This window comes from Pterocles gutturalis, unplaced genomic scaffold, assembly GCF_000699245.1.
Source record: "Pterocles gutturalis isolate BGI_N339 unplaced genomic scaffold, ASM69924v1 scaffold17696, whole genome shotgun sequence".
Classification (NCBI taxonomy): domain Eukaryota; kingdom Metazoa; phylum Chordata; class Aves; order Pterocliformes; family Pteroclidae; genus Pterocles; species Pterocles gutturalis.
Window position 1 is genome coordinate 2,717 of NW_010100747.1, and position 17,500 is coordinate 20,216.

A 17,500-nucleotide genomic window follows, 5' to 3' on the forward strand; every position below is an offset into this window, starting at 1 on the left:
GGCTGTGCTCTGCTGTCAGTTGTATATTTGAAAGCCCACAGAAGGTGAAATTTTTGCATACTTACAAAAGAGAGAGCACAGGCACGAGCAGGGTTTTGGTAATTTTTTTGATTGCAAAGGTTAAGACTAGAAAAAAATCATAGGTCTGGTTGGAGCACGAGTTCGCTAGACTTACAATGAAATCCATGTCTGCTCTTGTACCCGGCTGGTTCAGCACAACAACTGCGCTTGCAAATACAAGGGAACTCGTGGAGATGGTCCCCAGCCTGAGCTTGGGTCAGATGGGGCTGTCAGAAGGGCTCACAAGGGAGATATCAGCCCTTCCCATCACACAAGCTCTCCGCTTGGGCTGGCCAGGGTAGGGTTTTGGGTTGTGGCTTCCCCCCTCTCGTTCCTGCATCTTCTGTCCAACTGGCTGTTGGCTTTGGTCTGATACAACCAAGAGCTATTTATTTAGATTTAAACAACAATAAAAAGCACATAGTAAAAGCTGTAAGTGTCCTAACAGTTAACCACAGCCACATCATAACGACTGCCCAGCAGCAATAAATAATCATATACAGGTAACATTAACTTTTAGGGTGTGCTGTAAAGCTGTTTCCCCCCATCCCTCCTGGGCTTTTGAGAAGGAGTGCACTGCATGAGGCAAGTTGGTTATGTGGGAGTTACTATCATCGCTGTCATCTCTGGCACATGTCACTGGGATAGTTCAGGCTGTGTTTTACGGGGTTCCTGCTCCCACAGGTCAGGTTGCGAGGCTGCTCGAGACCTGCGAGGCAGGAGGCACCTGCAGAAAAATCATCGGGCAAGCAGCAGCTCTGCTGAACGTCTTGGGTAAAAACACATTTTGGTTACAAACAAGGGGTTTAAAATAGTAGAAGAAATAGTCATTGGCTGCTCAACATGCCCACGCATTGCTGTACCATGGGCCCAGCCTCACAGTTACGCACAGCGGAGCTTTAGTCCTGTGCAGGCTGTGGGGACACAGCTCTGGTGTCACTGGTGACACTGGCCACTGCGGGGCCAAGTGACAACAAGAGTTCTCCTCTATGGCAAAAAAGTAAGAGGCAGGTGGGTGGCCAGAGTCACCCGAGGATGTCTGAAAAGCAAAAATATGTTCAAAAGCAAGAGGCATCATGGGGGCTGCTCTTGGTTTCTGCGTGTTCTGTGTGTATGGCTTTCACAGGAATGAAACAATTCCAGCTATAAATAATGGGTTAATGCTTTCATTCATTTGGGCTTTAAATGTATATTGCATCTATGCTTTTGTCCCACATTTCGCCCAGTTTCTGCAAGTAGCAGCAGCAGCAGCAGCTCTGGGGTTTGGTGCACAGCAATCTGTTAAGGAGATAAATAATCTGCTTTGGCATGACACTCCTACTCTCCTCTTTAATTTGTCTTACACAAGGAAAATTATAATTAAATCATTCAGGGTAAACCCTTGAGTGTAGAGAAGGAAAAAACACACTTTGGTAAAGATTGCCAATAGAGACCAACTTCCCTGTTGTGCCGTGCAGAGACATTTATCAATATTCAGCACTATTAAAGAGAGAACATTTCGTGTGATTTGTGAGGCGGATGCCAAAGCTCAAATCAAGGCTTGTTAAGATCCTTTCCCCATGCAATCATGGGCATTCAGCATCATTAGAATTCAGCACTGACTGTGTGTTTCATGCTTTGATTTTACTCAGACAATTTAATAATGTTTATTGTGCTGATTATATATATAAATTCACTCAATGCAATAAACATACCTCAGTCATCAGTACCCTAAGGGAAATACTTAGTTATAGATACTTGTATTCACTCAGGATAAACGAAAGTGAGACCATCAACCAGCATGCAAACCTCTCATCATCTTATCAGCATTTGGGTTTCATCAGTAACAAGCATTTTCTCTACACAAGTAAATAAATAAATAACCGGAGCCAGTTCAGTCCATCTGCTGTGCTTAGAAACGTCAAGGACAGTACCCACTTTCCATCTTGTTCCACTGCATCTTCTTTGGGGAAAGGCTGATTATTTTCTTTAAGAAAAACAGCAAAACAAAGTGAGTGGATGCCTGGTCACTTTCGGTGACTGCTAACTTCATAACCTGGTGAGCAGCGGGCATCCCAAAACCTGTGTGCTTGGAAATATTCCAGCTTGGGCTTGAACTGGGAGGTCTGGGGGTGCTGTGGAGTGTTGTGGGCACCTGGGTGCTGGTCCCATCCCCTGGCACCGTTCAGTATCGACGGCAGCAGCGACAGGGTGGTGGAGGCTGTGCGGAAACAAGTGAGTTAGTGAAGGTCTGGGGATAAAGTGAAGAGTTGGAGGTTAAGGCTGTGTGTCCAAGATACCTTTCTCCATCCGCCAGCAATCCTGTGTTTGTCCCCTAGTGTCCTTGTATCCTTTCCAACCATGCTCGAGTCTTACCCGTTCACATAAGCAAGCAGCCGTGTCATAGGAAGAAAGTTGGGATAAACAAGGGGATTTTTAAATGACTTTTTCTTGCCAGCATCACAGGAGGAAGGAGTCTGGAGAAGGCTCGGAAGGGAAGTGAGAGGAGTGCCGTGGCAGCCCGTCGATCTACTGGTTAGGCTCCATGCATTGTGTTTGACTGTTGTTATCTTCCGTGCCAGCTGATCCTCTATCAAAATCCCAAGGCCCTTAGACGAGGGCGTTAGGATTCAGCACGATTAAGAATTACAGATTTCGGTCCATTATTAACGCTCGGGATGGAAGAGTTCAGCCTGCAGTCCATATGCTCCCGGGGCCTGATCCTCCCTTGGCCTGCCTCTCCGCCTCATCCCTGCCATTCGTTCTGCACTGGTGCCAGCATCAAATCTGCTCATCCCTGTCGCCTCCTCTCAGTGGCTCCGTGCCGTTGGTGTTAACTCGTTATACTTTACCCTCAGCAGAGGTTTGTTAGATGTCATTACCTCAAATCCATTCCCCTTAAGAAACGGCTGTTCCTGGAGCCTTTCCTCCCAAGAGGTGTTCTCCATGCGCAGAAACCCCATCACGATCCTTATGTTGTTACCCACGGTCTGAGCAGCTCCGGTGCCTCCGTGCAGCTTCCTCGCTGCAAAGCTGGGCTGGAGCTGGAGACTTGAACCGAGCCTGGATGCCCAGCGGCGTATCCAATAAACCATCCTGCTCTCTGTGTGGCTGCTGTGATCTGAGCCTGGATGCCCAGAGGCGTATCCAATAAATCATCCTGCTCTCTGTGTGGCTGCTGTGATTTCTTCTCGTTGCACCTAGTACGGGGGTGCTGGCAGAGCGCTGGCCCAGCTGTCTCCTTTGCTATGTGCAGGTACAACCCAAAGCATCCCCTGCCAAGGAAATCACCACCAGTTCCTATGTGCTCTCCCTGTCTGAGTCACTCCGTGTAATCAGCTTTGATAAAATACCATCCGTGACTCAGACCTGGAGTTTGCTAATCTTGAGTTTTTAAGCCTTATCAGGCGGGTTTTATTGTTAGTGCTTTTCCAATTGGGGCGTGTGGTGTCCTTTGCGTTGCCCGCACCTACCGTCTGCCATGACACTCATGTTTTTCTGAAACGTTCTGCTACATGAGTTGTACGATGCCGCTTGCTCCTCAGCCTGCCCAGGAGCTCTTCAATGAAACTGTGCTTTTCAAAGAATTCTTTTGCTAAACCGTGGAAAATTATTCCTAGTTTATTTTATTTGTATTTTCCTACAAAAGATGCAAAGGTAGACAGTCTGTGATGACTTGGTGTGGCCCTTTGCTGGATATGGGCGCTGTGCTTGGTGCTTCGCCGTCCTCGGGAAGCTGCCCCGGCGTCAGGGAGCTCCTGCACGCCAACGCTTCACGGCTTTCTGGTCTCGTGTAATAACCATCAGTTGTACAACTCCAAACACTAAGCTAATGTATCAAAAAGCACTTAAAATAGATTGGGTGAGCCTTGGCAGACGCCTAACAGAACTTTTCCAAATTTTAGCATATGTATTGTTTTATTCCTCCATCTGGCCAACAGATCATTGTTTGATATCGGAGCACTTTGCATATCTCCTCCCTTTTCTTGCAACTGAGATACTTACACGTGCATTTAATACAGCTTAATGCTATTTTTACATACCAGAGTGATAGCTGATGGCTTTCTGTTAATTGCATGCACTTTGCAGTTAAACTTTTACTAAAACATTCCTGTCTAAATACTTAGAGTCCAATGAAAATCTGTCCTCTTCTTTTATTAGAGGTGTTTATGTAGCAGTCTTAAAAAGGGACCTGTTTTTCTTTTACTGCACCATGGATTCCTGTTTCTTTTTATTTCCTCCTGTGTGCAAGTTGTCTTTCCTCAGCGTTTGCTCAGGAGATCTGACTATCCTAAGGAGCTGAGCAGGGAGCTAATGAAGAGCTGGGTTATTTTTTTTATCATGCATATCACAGCCCGAGAGTGGGAAAGAAACACCCTTGAAAATGCTATAAAACTAGAGGAGAAGTTAGGTGATTTTTGTGTGACTATTTTCTCTGCTGTTCAATAAAAATCGAGCAGTTAGTATGACAGCTGTTATATCATGTTATATCGTACTGCTAAGATATTGAGTAGCATTTAAAGTAAAACTCCACCATTAAGCTGAATAAACTTTATCCGTTTCACTATGGCTTAATGGAAAAAAATGAGTTTCTCAATAAAATGACATCATTTTTCCCAGGTTGTAATGTTCACTTTACAACTGTTTTTCTTTAATTCAATTTATTTTACTTTTCTTTTTCTTGGCATCCTTTTTTTCTTGCAGTTTGGAGAGGGGGAAATCTCTTTCCGTAGAGCGTCTAGGTACTGCTCAAATCTCTTTTCCTTCCCCCCCCACCTCCCTCGACATCTTGTACTAATCTAGGGCTCTGTTTTTGTCAGTCAGACAGGGTTATATTTTTAAAGTAGTGAGATGCACATGGAAATTCGGTAATCGGGATCTGTGGCTCTACCTGCTGCACATTGAGGGGTCGGGGAAGGAACCCAAGGAAAATTTCTATTGCACTGCTTGCTGCTGGAGCAAGGTTTGTGTGATGCCGGGGGTGTTTTTCCATGTAGCTGGTGTTTTTAAGCTGGGAGGGCTGTAATTTCTTCTGTGTGATCAGGAAAGATATGTGTATATTATAAGGTGTATTCTTCTCATTAAAATGATGGTGTAAGCCTAGGCAGGGAAACTGCTAATATGTGTTGCAGCTTGTCATTTTGGGCTGCGTGAATAAAGATGATGAACTATTCCTTTGGGAAACAGTCTCGGGAGCTGAGCAACAAATCCCACTAGCCAGAGAATTCTTTTTAACTGCGATTTTCCTTTTTTTGTGTGTGTACTCAAAAACAACATTGTGATGGACCCTTAAATACCATTTCATCCACAGAGCACAATTTCCACAGCACAGGTGGTGCTAATATAGGACAGTCCCCTAGGCACTTGTCGCCAGGAGTTGTACAGCTTGTTCAGTGTCTGCATCCATATGGCAATCTGTCCCATTCATAGAAAGGCATTGTAGCTGTGCCTGTGGGTGCTGTGGTCAATGTAGTGTAAAAAGGAGATTTTTAACTCTCGGCAACCTATGTTCTGCTGTTTGTTTTATTGTAGAATCCAATTTATAACATGGGGAGGAAAAAAAAAAATCATCTCTGAGCAAATTCCAGAACAGTCTCGCTGGCTGGGGTTGTTGTTTATTCTTGGAGCGCATGGTTAATCAGCAGGTGCACCAGCCCCGCGCCCAGCGCCGCTCTAATGAACAGTTTACAGGAAGTCTTGCTCGGAAGAAACATTTTCCTAGTTGTTTATACTGCGAATTAACTCAGAAGTTGCAAAACTGTAAACGATGTTAGCTGGCCATGTATGTCACGCAAGTGTGGGGGTTTTTTTTACTACTGCTTTTTTTTTTTCCTCTTTTTTTTTTTTCTTTTTTCCTTTTTTTTGCAGTGTTGCGTAGTTTTTCTTGGGTGTGCTGTACTCAGAGAGGATGCTGAGCCCCTCGATCCTGTGCATCATGATGCTGCCCAGCCAGGAGCTCTTGGCTGCCCCTGAAAGGAACAAATCCCAGCAAAGGGGCTCTCTGAAAAAAAGTGGGGCTGACGTGTTGGCAGTGCACAGCGGTTCGAGTATAAACAAGTGAACATGATTTATGGCTGTTCTGGTATCTATCATTGCAATGCCAAATGTTGTTCTGTTTTAGTGTGACTATTTGTTATGCCTTTTAGTAAACACAAACAAATAGACTTGCCTGGCACCTGCAGCAGCATATGCTATTTACACTACCTGTGTGATTCAGCACGCTTCCCTGGGGAAGCAGGCTTGTGTCCTCTTGATTTTAATGCTTTTTAAAGTAGCATTCTTTGGAGGGAAAGCATGTGGCAGAGACAATTCAATGCTTTAACTGTATTTCTCCCTTGGAGTCGTGATTTATCTTAATTATTTTTTGATAAACATTTTCCCAAAGGGCACTTCCCCAGCTGCCGCAGGGGTGTGCGGTGGGTGAGGGCTCGCCCAGCGAGCTGCCGGGCTCTATGTGATGTGACAGTCACCTTCTGCACGGGTTTTGTTGTGCCTGTGGGACGGGGGTGAAAAATACTGACGTGAATAATCCGTGCTAATCATATTTGTTGACGTATTGCCTGTTTATATAAGGGTGAAAGACTTGCCTCAGCTCTAAATGTGACAATATCATTTAGTTAAACAAGAATAGATTTTGTTTCTCGGTGTTTTCTTTTGCTATAAATTTAAATGTAACAACAGCATATAAATTACAGTAAAATAAGGTTGGCAAACAGTATCTTTTTACAAAGTATGTATGTACATTTGTAATTTTACACCTTAGTCTCTCTGAAGTCCAAGGTCTAATCCTGTGTTTTTAAACTTGCGCATGTTCTTAAAAGCGCTGCTGAATCGGGGCCAAAGCCTTGCCATAGCCATCTCCGTCTGTCATACGAATTGGGTGTGTAAGGGATGGGACTGCTGTGCTGAAAGTCAGTTAAATTAAAAAAAAAAAAAAACCACCAAAAAAACACAACAACAAAACTCAAAAAACAACCCCCAAACTCAAGAAAGTGGTATGATCACATTTTTTTCCTAATTAAACTAAGATACTGAGTCAGTCCGTTTTCATCTGAATAAATTAGGAGGCTGTTCAGAGAGGAATAAAATGAGATTTAGCAGGGATAAGTAGAAAGTAGCCCAGCTAGGAAATAAAAATTCCAAACTGCCGGTTTGACATGACACGTCAGCTGCTCAGCATCGGTTGTGTGGGAAACGGCTGAGGCATAATCAGGGTTGGGAAATTAAGGTGGGACACTCTGTGCTGTGTCTTAGTTAAAAAGGTAAATGCAGTCACGGGAGGCATAAACATGCGTGTTGCAGCCGAGTCCTTCTCTTTTCCCCGTTCTACTTTATGCAGAACCAGTTAAACCACCTTGATAGTGTGATGTACAATTGGCCAGTCTCTTGCAGAAAGGATAAAGAGGAGCAGGAGCAAATACAGAGGAGAGCAGCTAGGGATGATAAAGGAGTTGGAAGGAATAGGTTATGAAGACAGATTAAAGGGAATTAAAGATCTACACCCTGTAAAAATAGAGGCTCTAGGAGGATGTGATTATGGTATGTGAGTACATGAAGTGATGCTACAAAGAAGAAGAGGGGAAAAAATTGTTCTCATTAGTTAGCAGTGCTGGAATTTAAAATCCAGCGTTTCAAATCATGTGTGTCTGGGTATATTTGATGTACTTTTCACTGCAGTACCTAGGCACAAGGTTGAAATAAAAAATACGAGTTTTAAATAGTAGAAAAACTCGTTAACTCAAGCGCAGGGATGGAAATTCCACCTGCAATAAGTGATGGATTCAATACTGGTTTTTTTTTTTTTTTTCAATGGGCATTTCTTTTAACTGGTCTAGAAACCCGTTGAATTCCTCCAAGGAAGGGATGTGGGGCAGTGGCCGTCGGGCCCCGTGGCGGTTCTGTTGCAGGGTTGGAAGAGGGAGTGTCACTGGAAGAAGTGTGTAGCGCTTTGAGAGTGCTGGAGGGTCAGAATGGTGATTAATAATCCAAACCATCAGTTCCTAGATCAAAACCAGAAGATGATGGTATAATTATTCAGTCTGGTTATGCTCTTTGCTGTGGGGATGGGGATAGAGGAGAACATTAGACAGATTTTGCCTTAGTCTTCCTGCAAATGCTTCAGCACTTTCCTTGCAAAAAATGGTGGCACAAGAAGTGTAAGGATGGGGGCCAGTGATTTGGGGTGCGTTAGTGGCCTTGTGTTACAACAGCGATGCTATGGCTTTGGATTTTTTTTTCCTACATGAGTATACAAGTTAGTGCATACGGATTAGAAGACTTGCTTGTAGGCTGCAGTTTTAACCTGATTTGTCTTAAATTGGTGTAGTCATTTAAAATGTAATATACTACTCCTGTTACTTCCAATAGGGTTTGATGTAAAACAGGAGCTGCTTCTAGTCCTAGTTCTGGATGTGGACTAAAGTAATGAAGAAGGGGAGAAACACAGCTTTAAAAAGTATAAGAAAATATGCAAGCCAGGTCTAGGAAGAGCTGCCACTGGTCGCACACTTCAAATGCCACCTCTCCCGAAGACCCACAACCCTCTGCTAAGCTTCATCCAGCGGTGAAGAGGCATTTACCCTGCTCAGATAATTCTGTTCCGGTCAAATACCTGCTTTCTGGGAAGTTACTGAGGCTGGCACAGAAGTATGAATATCTAGAAGTAGTCCATTTCATGATTTTTTTTTTTTTAAATTCATAGTTTAGAGAGGAAAGGGGTGCTAAGGCACCTTAGTAAGAATTCAGAGGGATTTGCTCCAGTCCAACTTCACTGCAAAACACATCTTTATTCAATTGATTTTGTCATGAAGGCAGGAACTTGCATTTGAGTACAGTTGGTACAAGGGTTTAATCATTACTGCTTCTGTTTTGATTTTAAATCAAATACAGCAAGTGTTTCTAACTCAGAGCATTGTAACATTTTCACCAACTTTATTCCGTCGATGCCTTTCAATGAGCTTTAGAGCTCACTGGGCAGTCGCAAATATGGGAGACCCATGTTGGTTCCCAGTTGTCTCTCCTCCTCCTGTACAGGACTGAAAATGTGGCGTTTTTCCTCGATGGCTGTGCCACCCACATCAGACCGAGGGCAAGTGTGGTGTGAGACTGAGCCCTGTGCTCCTGCCTGGACTGTACAGAGACCTTGGTTTCATGGCAGCTGGCAAAGATGAGGTTGCTTCCCATTGCCCCTGAGAAATAAACTGAAACTTAAAAAAAAAAAAAAAGGCAATTCTGCAGTTCCTGTGGGTGCTGTGCTCAAACCCCTTCCAAGGGGAACGCGGGAGACGTGGTATTGATTTTTCAGAGTGCAGGTGGCTCAGGCGTGTTCTCCGCACCGTTAGAACGTGAGCAGATGCTTCATAACTGTAATAGAAAATCAAGGATGCTTCTCGACATCACTGACTTCCCCTCGTGTTTTGGCAAAGATCGTTGGCCCAAGCAGATGTGGGAGAGAGAGAGAGTGGAATATGAAGTGTGTCAGCATCATGAATGTTTAAAATACAGTCCTGTGTTGCAGAAGTACTATTACTGAGGCTTCTGCTTAGCTGGTTTTTATATCCACCCATGACTTTTTTGCCAGTGTGTACAAGCATGGTACCCAGTTCCGCACAGTTAGTAAGTATGTGTTAAACCATACAGCACAGGGAGCTTTCATGCCAGTGCTTTGGACACTACTTTCCCTGGTACCCAGTATGCTCCTGGCTATCTTTCGGGTACACTGTCATTTTTACTCTCCATCCATGGTTTCTCCATCTCCCCTGGTTTTGTGTCCCAGAGTATGATTCCTCAGTGATGCTGTAGCACAGAGGATGTAGTCCCAAAGTGGCTGAAGTGGTCTGGGAGAGCAGGGCCATGCAAGTACCAGCTGTGACAGCCAGCCCTGGCAGAGCAGGTGGTGAATTTACTTCCAGACCCTCTGGAGATCCTTGGGCTTACAAAGCATCGTAGGTCGAAGAAGCAAGGGGTAAAAACTCCTTTTCTCTATCCAGAAAGCACAGAGGAGCTGTGGAAGTGCCTGGCTCTCTCCCCTCCCCTCCTTACTGGAAACTGGGCTGGAGGCAGCAGAAAATAAGCGGACACTTGCACAGTTTTCAGCTTCCCACATGGATGTCGTTACTCTGTCGTATATCATGAATAAGCTGACTTACGCAAGACATTTTACTTCCCAGAGGGGTATTTACTGTATTTCAATGTAATAACGGTGCACTATTGCATTATTTGGAAATAATTCTAGTAAGTATTTTGTATGCAAATACCTTACAAGGAGAAAGCAAACCCACATCATCTTGTTTTTTACATCATTTATTCCTTCACTTCTTTGAAAATTATGTCTTGTTATAAAATCACTTCCACTAACTAGTGTTGCATCACCAGTACCCGACCACGAATATGTGTTCCTGGGAAGGAGAGGGTGACAGAAACAAACACCTACTCTAATGTGTCATTAGAAATCAAACAGACCTAAAAGTTGCTTCTGCTTGCCAATGCTCAGATCTTCTGAAAGTCTGTCTGCGGCAGCGAGACCAAGGATGCATCCAGATTACAGAAACTGTGCTTCTATACAGACAAAATATAATTGAAGAATTTAAGATTATGGGTTTGCATTGTGCACATTTGTTTATATGTTGGATTAAAATCTTAATTTTCCACCTCTGTTTCCTCAAACAAAGTGAGTACTTGGATCAGTTGAACAGAGTTCTCCATTCATTTCCACGGGCTGTATCCTTTGTGCGTTCCATCCGCTCCTGTATAAACCCCCTCTTTGTTTTGTTTCGAGGTGCTTCTTAAGGCTCTGTCAGGGAACAAGTGGCAATCTAGAATATCTTCAAAAGTGGGATGGATAAAATAGCAGTAATCTGAGACTGACACAGAAAGGTCAGCGAAAGGCACCGCTGAAACCCCCCCGGGCGGGATGGGAGTAGCTGCCTTCGGAAAGGCACGCTGCCTGCGGAGGGTGCCTGCTTTTCTCTTTCGATACTGAGGGTTTTTTCTTTTTTGAAGTGTATTTTTGGTAAATTGAAGTAGTTGCTCTGCTCTGTCGAATGGCAGTGGAAGCTATACGTAGGTGTTAAGTATGTTACGCTCAGCATCGTGTTAGCAAAATGACCTTTTAAGTTCCCACTTACAGTCAGCGTGGATCTGTGGTTATTGACAGCGCCAGGCTTGGACATCCTGAGCATCAGTTACAGTTTGATGCTCTCTCGGTCATTCAGTCATTTTCTTTGGACACAATACCAGGGTATCGTGTCCTACATAGTTTGTCTTGTCTTGTGCAAGTTCCCTGGAAAGAAGAGAGATTTGCACTTGGATTTAAAAAATAAATACAAATCTCGGTAGGGCTCTTTCCGTTGACTTGGCCATGGCCTTTAGGCTCTTGCAGAGAAACTTTAAAAAACCCTGCTGGGGGTTTAAGCCATGTGACTCCTGTTGATATTATAATGAGATTTACAGTGCTTAAAACCCACAGGGGACTGACTCCTTACTTGGCGTCACATGAGGTTTCTGCAGTCATCCTGGTGTACGGTGTGTAAATTAATAAGCTGGATTTCTTTTTGGGTTCTGCCAAACACACTGAAATCGTAACTCTCATGTGTAGTCTTCGTGGACTTTAATGGAGTGTTAACATGAAAGCCTACTTTCTCACCCTTCGCTGTGTTCAGGTGTGGAAGCAGATGATAAAACCCATTATTTTCAGAATTATTCTTTTCTGATGTGCATGGAGGGCGTTTGACCATATGCCTGTCTGGCTTGGGTGGACGGTGTTCCTTCCGCCATCCTCCCTCTTTCTCAGCTGAGGAAACGTGTGCTGTAGCATTTTTCTAATTTCCTTGCAAGGAATTCATCAATCCCTTTGTTCTTTTAAAAACTTAACTGATAGAGCTTCTCCCCACTTGCACATTTTAAAAAACTGATTAAGTTAAACCAGTGTAATATTCCTTTATAGAAAAAGCCTTTGTAAGTCTCTTCACCTACTTTTTTTTTAGGAAATTACCTTGCACATATATGTACTTATGCTTGAAGAACTATTTGTAAACAGCCAAAAATAAGCTTTTAATGAAATAATTAATCTTGTACAACTTGTAATACCTTTTCCAGTCAGATCTGTACCTTTTTTTTTTTTTTTAATTTTAAAATAATTTTTAAAAACACCTTAAATTATCTTTATATTCTCACCGGACCTAAAGTCAAAAGTGGCAGAACCTGGGCAAGAATTTGTCTTGCAACTTCTTTGCATTTGGGATAACACCTCAGCGGGGTGTTCTGTGGGATCTTGCTATCCAGCGCATCAGAAATAATACAAGAACAGAATTTTGTTATAGTATGCAGGCAGATAATATTCCAGAACAAGAATAAACAGCATTTCCACATGTGTATAAAAGTAAAAAGACAAAAAATAGGTGTTTATCGGTAACGTTACCTGTAATCCAGGATAAAATAAGTCATAAAAGCCACACCTAGATGCTGGTATGTGTTCATATCCTTTGTGTATGTTTGAAGTTCATAATACAGCGCAGGCATACTGTAGCAGAAAGATTTGCTATGAAAAATAGATGTGTGTGTGAGCATAAAATAGAGATTTCAATATTATTTTGACATTTTATTTTTAAAGTCATCTAGGGTTATGGAAATTGTTGCAAAAATAATTCCTTTAAGAAGTTTCCATGCAGAAGTTGAATAAAGAAGATATTTTAGAATATGGTTCATCAGTTAGTGCAACAGATACATTTCCCTGAGCACCACATGGCCCGGATCAAAGCGTCTCATGACTTGGATCAGTGCAGCCAAATCATTACGTATTGATTGGAATCCCGCTGAAGGATTAACCCCTTCATGCTCATATGAATTTTTTTTCTTTAACCCTGGTTTCAGTAGTTAGAGAGCTCTGTGACTTTCCTGCCAAATCTTAGGAAGGTTAATGGCCCCCACTGACTCCTCGGACTGAGGAATCCTTTGATTACGTGGTTCCTTTTTTTATGATGAATTTTGCATTTGAAAATACACCTCAAATCTTCTTTAGTAGCCCATAAAGGGGCTGTACTTGTGCAGAGAAACAGCCTGTAGGAGGAAAAAAAGAAACACCCCAAAATGGAGGTGAAAAAAAAAAACCAAAACTAAACAGAACAAAACAAAAAAAACAACTTGGTAAATAAATAAGACGGTGGGAAAGCCAAGGCTGCAAACTTGATGCTTTTCCTCTTTCTGTTGCAGTGAGGAAGGCCTTGGGTCCGGTTGTATTGTGTTAGAAGCATACACTGCTCTATGGAGATGAGTGTTCTTCCTGATGAAGTTGACTTGTAAATATGCAATGTTCATAAATTTCTTAGCAAAATATCAAGCAGGATATGAAGCAGGTCTGTCAAATGATTTCTCCCCCGTCCATGTTAATTTAAATTCTTTACAAAGCTTTTAATTAATGAATGAAATGTAGGAGGATAGCTAAGTAAGAGTGACACATGTTTCGCGCTGCAAACGGTATTTAATTCTGTTTTGAAAAACCATGGGCAGAGTCAGGTGGGTACCGTGAGATGTTAGGGATGTTTCAGGATCTGTTGTTTGCTTAAGAGTTGTTGTGAAGATGAATTGGCACGGTACGTTCAGTTACATCACTTTTTCCCTTTTCTCTTTCTCTCCCCAGTTTATCCCATGAGGAGCACTCACACAGCCATCCCCTCTACGGACACGGCGTATGCAAATGGCCAGGCTGTGAAGCAGTATGTGAAGACTTCCAGTCGTTTCTAAAGTAAGGATGGTTTTTTTGGCACTTGCATTGTACCAAAAGCATGCCCTGAAATTCTGTGTGCTGTCACTCACCGTGGGCCTGATGCAAAGCCCATTGAAGTCAACAGAGAGCTCCCTTTCACTTCAGTGGCTTTTGGATCAGGCTCAAGAACGTTTTAACAGGGGATAGTAAATTAGCCCCATGGGGAAAGTATGGTCTAGCTCAGTGTATTACTATGAGATAGTGTTTGCAGTTCCACAGACTTTTTTTTTTATTCATTTAAATAATTGTTAAGTTGCAGTATTGATCATGTAAACAATACAACCTTGATTTAACCTTGATTTCACTTTAATTTAGAAATTTAGTCTTAAATTAACTCCATAATTGAACAGAGAATTGCGGAACATCACGTGAAATTTAATTTATGTCAAATAAGTAACTAATGAACAAAGTCTACACTACTAAAAATAAACTATAATTATATTAATTGGGCCCCTGCAGTTTGCTGCAGACCTTTCCTTGCTGCCAAAGAACACGTTTTTATGCGTTGCATAAACAGTGCATTATGGACTAGTATGTGGTAGTATGTGCATCCTGATGCAGGGAAGGACCGGCAGAGTTCTAATAACTTACACATGGCTGCTCCACAGCTAAACCATCAGCCTCACCCCTCTAAACTGGAGCAAAAAATGTTCCCATCCCAAAAGAGTTTCTGTCTGGGTAGATCACCAGGTATGCTTTGGGTGCATCCAGGTTTGGGCACTGATCCTTTCTCAAGTACTACGGCCAGTTGGTTGTAAGATCACAAAAGACCAACCGCACAAGCAATGTTTATGATTCAACTGCACAAAGGGACAAATTCTGTTCCCATTTACAGTGGTGACCTCATGAAGTTAGGTCCACGTAAATACATGGGATTCTTCAGGATGGATAAGGAGATCTAATCCCCAAACATTCAGCTGTATCTGTTCTTTTTGGGGCAGTTTGATGGATTTTTATGAGCGGGAGGGAAGGGGAACAGCAAGCAGAGGCTGCTTGTTAGGTGATGCTAGATGATACAGATAGGTCTTTGCTCTCAGAACAAAGTGAGCCAGTTCTGCTTCCACTGGAAAAACCCTCCTGAATTCAGTAGGAGCGGTGCTGGTCCTACTATAAACATATGTTACAAGTAAGGAATGGTACAGTAATGAAGGTTCTCATTACAAGAGGATTACAAAATAAGAGGGTGCTAGTCATAAATTTCCATGAACAGTGGCCTCATTTCTTTTTAATTCATCCTGTTGTTCACTTAAGTGAAATAAATGCTAATCTCTCCATACTTGCCAGCTCATTCATATTCATACGCTATACTATAGCATTTAGACCTTTAAAACAATTCTCATTTTTATTGCAGTTAATGTAAGGGAAAGGTGCTGTGGTAGCCTTAGATATCAGAATAATGTGTGTAGTCACATAAAGTCAGATGGTGCCACCTTTGCTTCTTGTGCTAGTCCCCTGCTCCAGATCCGATCTGTTGGTTTCAGGAAGGTTCCTTACAGACTGCTTGATGTGGCCATGCATAAAAAATACAGCCCTCAAGTCACACAGCATAGGTAGAGGCAGGCTTGATTTTTATATGGTATTTTGGACATGTTTCAGTTAAGTAGACCAAGTCCACCAGTTCACCTGGAGGAGCTACTTAGGGCAGTCAACAGGTAGGAACAACCTGACAACCATTACCAGCTTGGACCCGAAGCAGCTTCATCTGCTCCCAGCTCCAACAATTCTGGTTCTTTTATCACTCACTTAATGTCAATCTTTTTTTTTTTTCCTTCTTCTTCTTTTTTCCCCCATTGAAACCTTTTAACAGAAATATTTAATGTGACTTCCTTAAACCCATCGGCTCTTGTAAATTTTCTCATTACCCAGATTCTGCAGTGTCCAGACAAAGTCTTATTGTTCAGAGGGATATTTAACCCAGAACGAATGCAGAAATGAATGTCCCTGAGCAGTGTATTGACACTGTTAGGAAGTGAGCGGTGCTTCATAAAATGATACCGTAGCCTTCCAAGTCTCCTGTGGAGCATCTGTCCTTAAATTATATTGCCATTTATCAAAGTTCATTACTCAATGAAAAGATAACAGGTAGATGCTTGAAGTTTCTTTCTGGTACTTGTATAATCTGTAAAGCTCGACAGTCCCCTCAAGAGAAAAGCTCTTGTTTACCAAGTGAAATACAGCCTGTGTATCAATTGAGCATTGCTTAATTTCACTTACCCTGGTAAAAAGGCTCGTTAGAAAAAGCAAAGAGAAGTTACGTGTGGAATGAAAGCCCTGTATGCCAATAAAATTATTCTACAGTTAAGGGAGAAAAAAGGACTCACAGGTCTAAAACATGGTTCATTTCTTTTCCTCCTGAGGAAGAAATATCATAACTGTTGGTAAATCAAAACCAGAGATTTGACACTCTTCTGTGATCGTTCTGTAGTGTTTGTTCCCAAGGTGAGGTACACCACAGGGCCCTTGATTTCAAAGATAAATACTGTACAAATAACGATGCTAGTTGTCTTTCACTCACAGCCAACAGGAGGATGCTTATCAGAACCAGCAGATACACGGGCCATTGTACACATCTATTTCCCTATTTCTTTTTGAAATAAGTTGCAGTTTTAGTGTTTTGTTTTTTGATTTGGTTTTTTTTTTTTTTTTTTTAAATCCATCAGCCATTGGTTATCATGTGATGCGGTATCAGCTCGAGCTAAGGGATAGCAGCAGGGGCTGCTCCTAAGCCTAATGAAACAGTAGCACCCTGCCTGCTCCAGAATACTCCCTGAACCTAAAAAACAAAAACAAGTCCGGTCTCCGTGCTCTGACCTGACGGCCTTCTGCCGAGCCACGGGAAGGAAGGTGAGGGCTGGAGGGTGCACACGTGTCTGGCATGTTAACCAGGGCCCCTCTCGCAGGCAGCCACGAAAGGAGCAATTAGTAGCACAGAGCGACTTTCCTTCAAAATTGACTGTATCCTTGATTTCATTTGCATGTGTTTAAAGACCGTTGCAGATAGAAATATATGGCACTTATACGACAAGTTGTTCAGGAAATCCCTGCTGGGGGGAGGGTAGGTTATTCAGCAAGGTATGCAGGCATCCAGGGCAAAAAAAATGAATGAGAAGGTTGAGTAGGGTTTTATTGCCCTCCATTTATTTTTTAAATCTTATTGTGGTTTATCACGGCTTAATCACGGCTGTACCATTTTTAAATCAACTATATTCTTTAAAAGAGGGATGCAGACCTTTGGAGACATCTTGCAATCCTATATTGCAGCGATGCTGGTAATCTGCTTCAGCTGAATTTAACTTTGATGAAACGAAAGGGGAGTTTATGTGAAAGAAACGACTAAGTGCACTCTGTAATGTTTTCACAAGTGTTTTTATCATGGTAACATCTTGTTTACTTTAGTTGCCTGCCTAAAACTACTTGGAACATGTTAAGAAAACATTTCGGGAAAGCTTCTACAAAGAGGCTTTTGTTTAGCAGCAACTGTGAGACTGCTCCGCTCACAAAGGTGTTAACTTTCAACCCCTTAAGCACTTCCACATGAAATTCCAGCAACTATGTTTGTGGTTTTGGAAAAACAAAGTGTATATTAAAGAAACCAGGTATATGCTAATACATGTTGAAGTAGGCCGGAAATCATAAATTGTTTCAAAGGCATTAATTGCTATCATTTGCATGTCAAAATGTTCTGCAGTGAAATCATCT

General features: G+C 42.4%; 1 protein-coding gene across 1 annotated transcript in view; it reads left to right on the forward strand.

Annotated features, from left to right (window-relative positions):
* The window catches only part of LOC104467277 (forkhead box protein P1-like), a gene marked incomplete at its 5' end in the record, with an annotated part of 27,816 nt that overhangs the window by 2,420 nt on the left and 7,896 nt on the right, over positions 1–17,500 (forward strand). Inside the window, one exon of the mRNA XM_010081007.1 lies at positions 13,676–13,780. Within this exon, the coding sequence (XP_010079309.1) occupies positions 13,676–13,780 (105 nt within the window). The remainder of the gene's footprint in view (positions 1–13,675; positions 13,781–17,500) is intronic.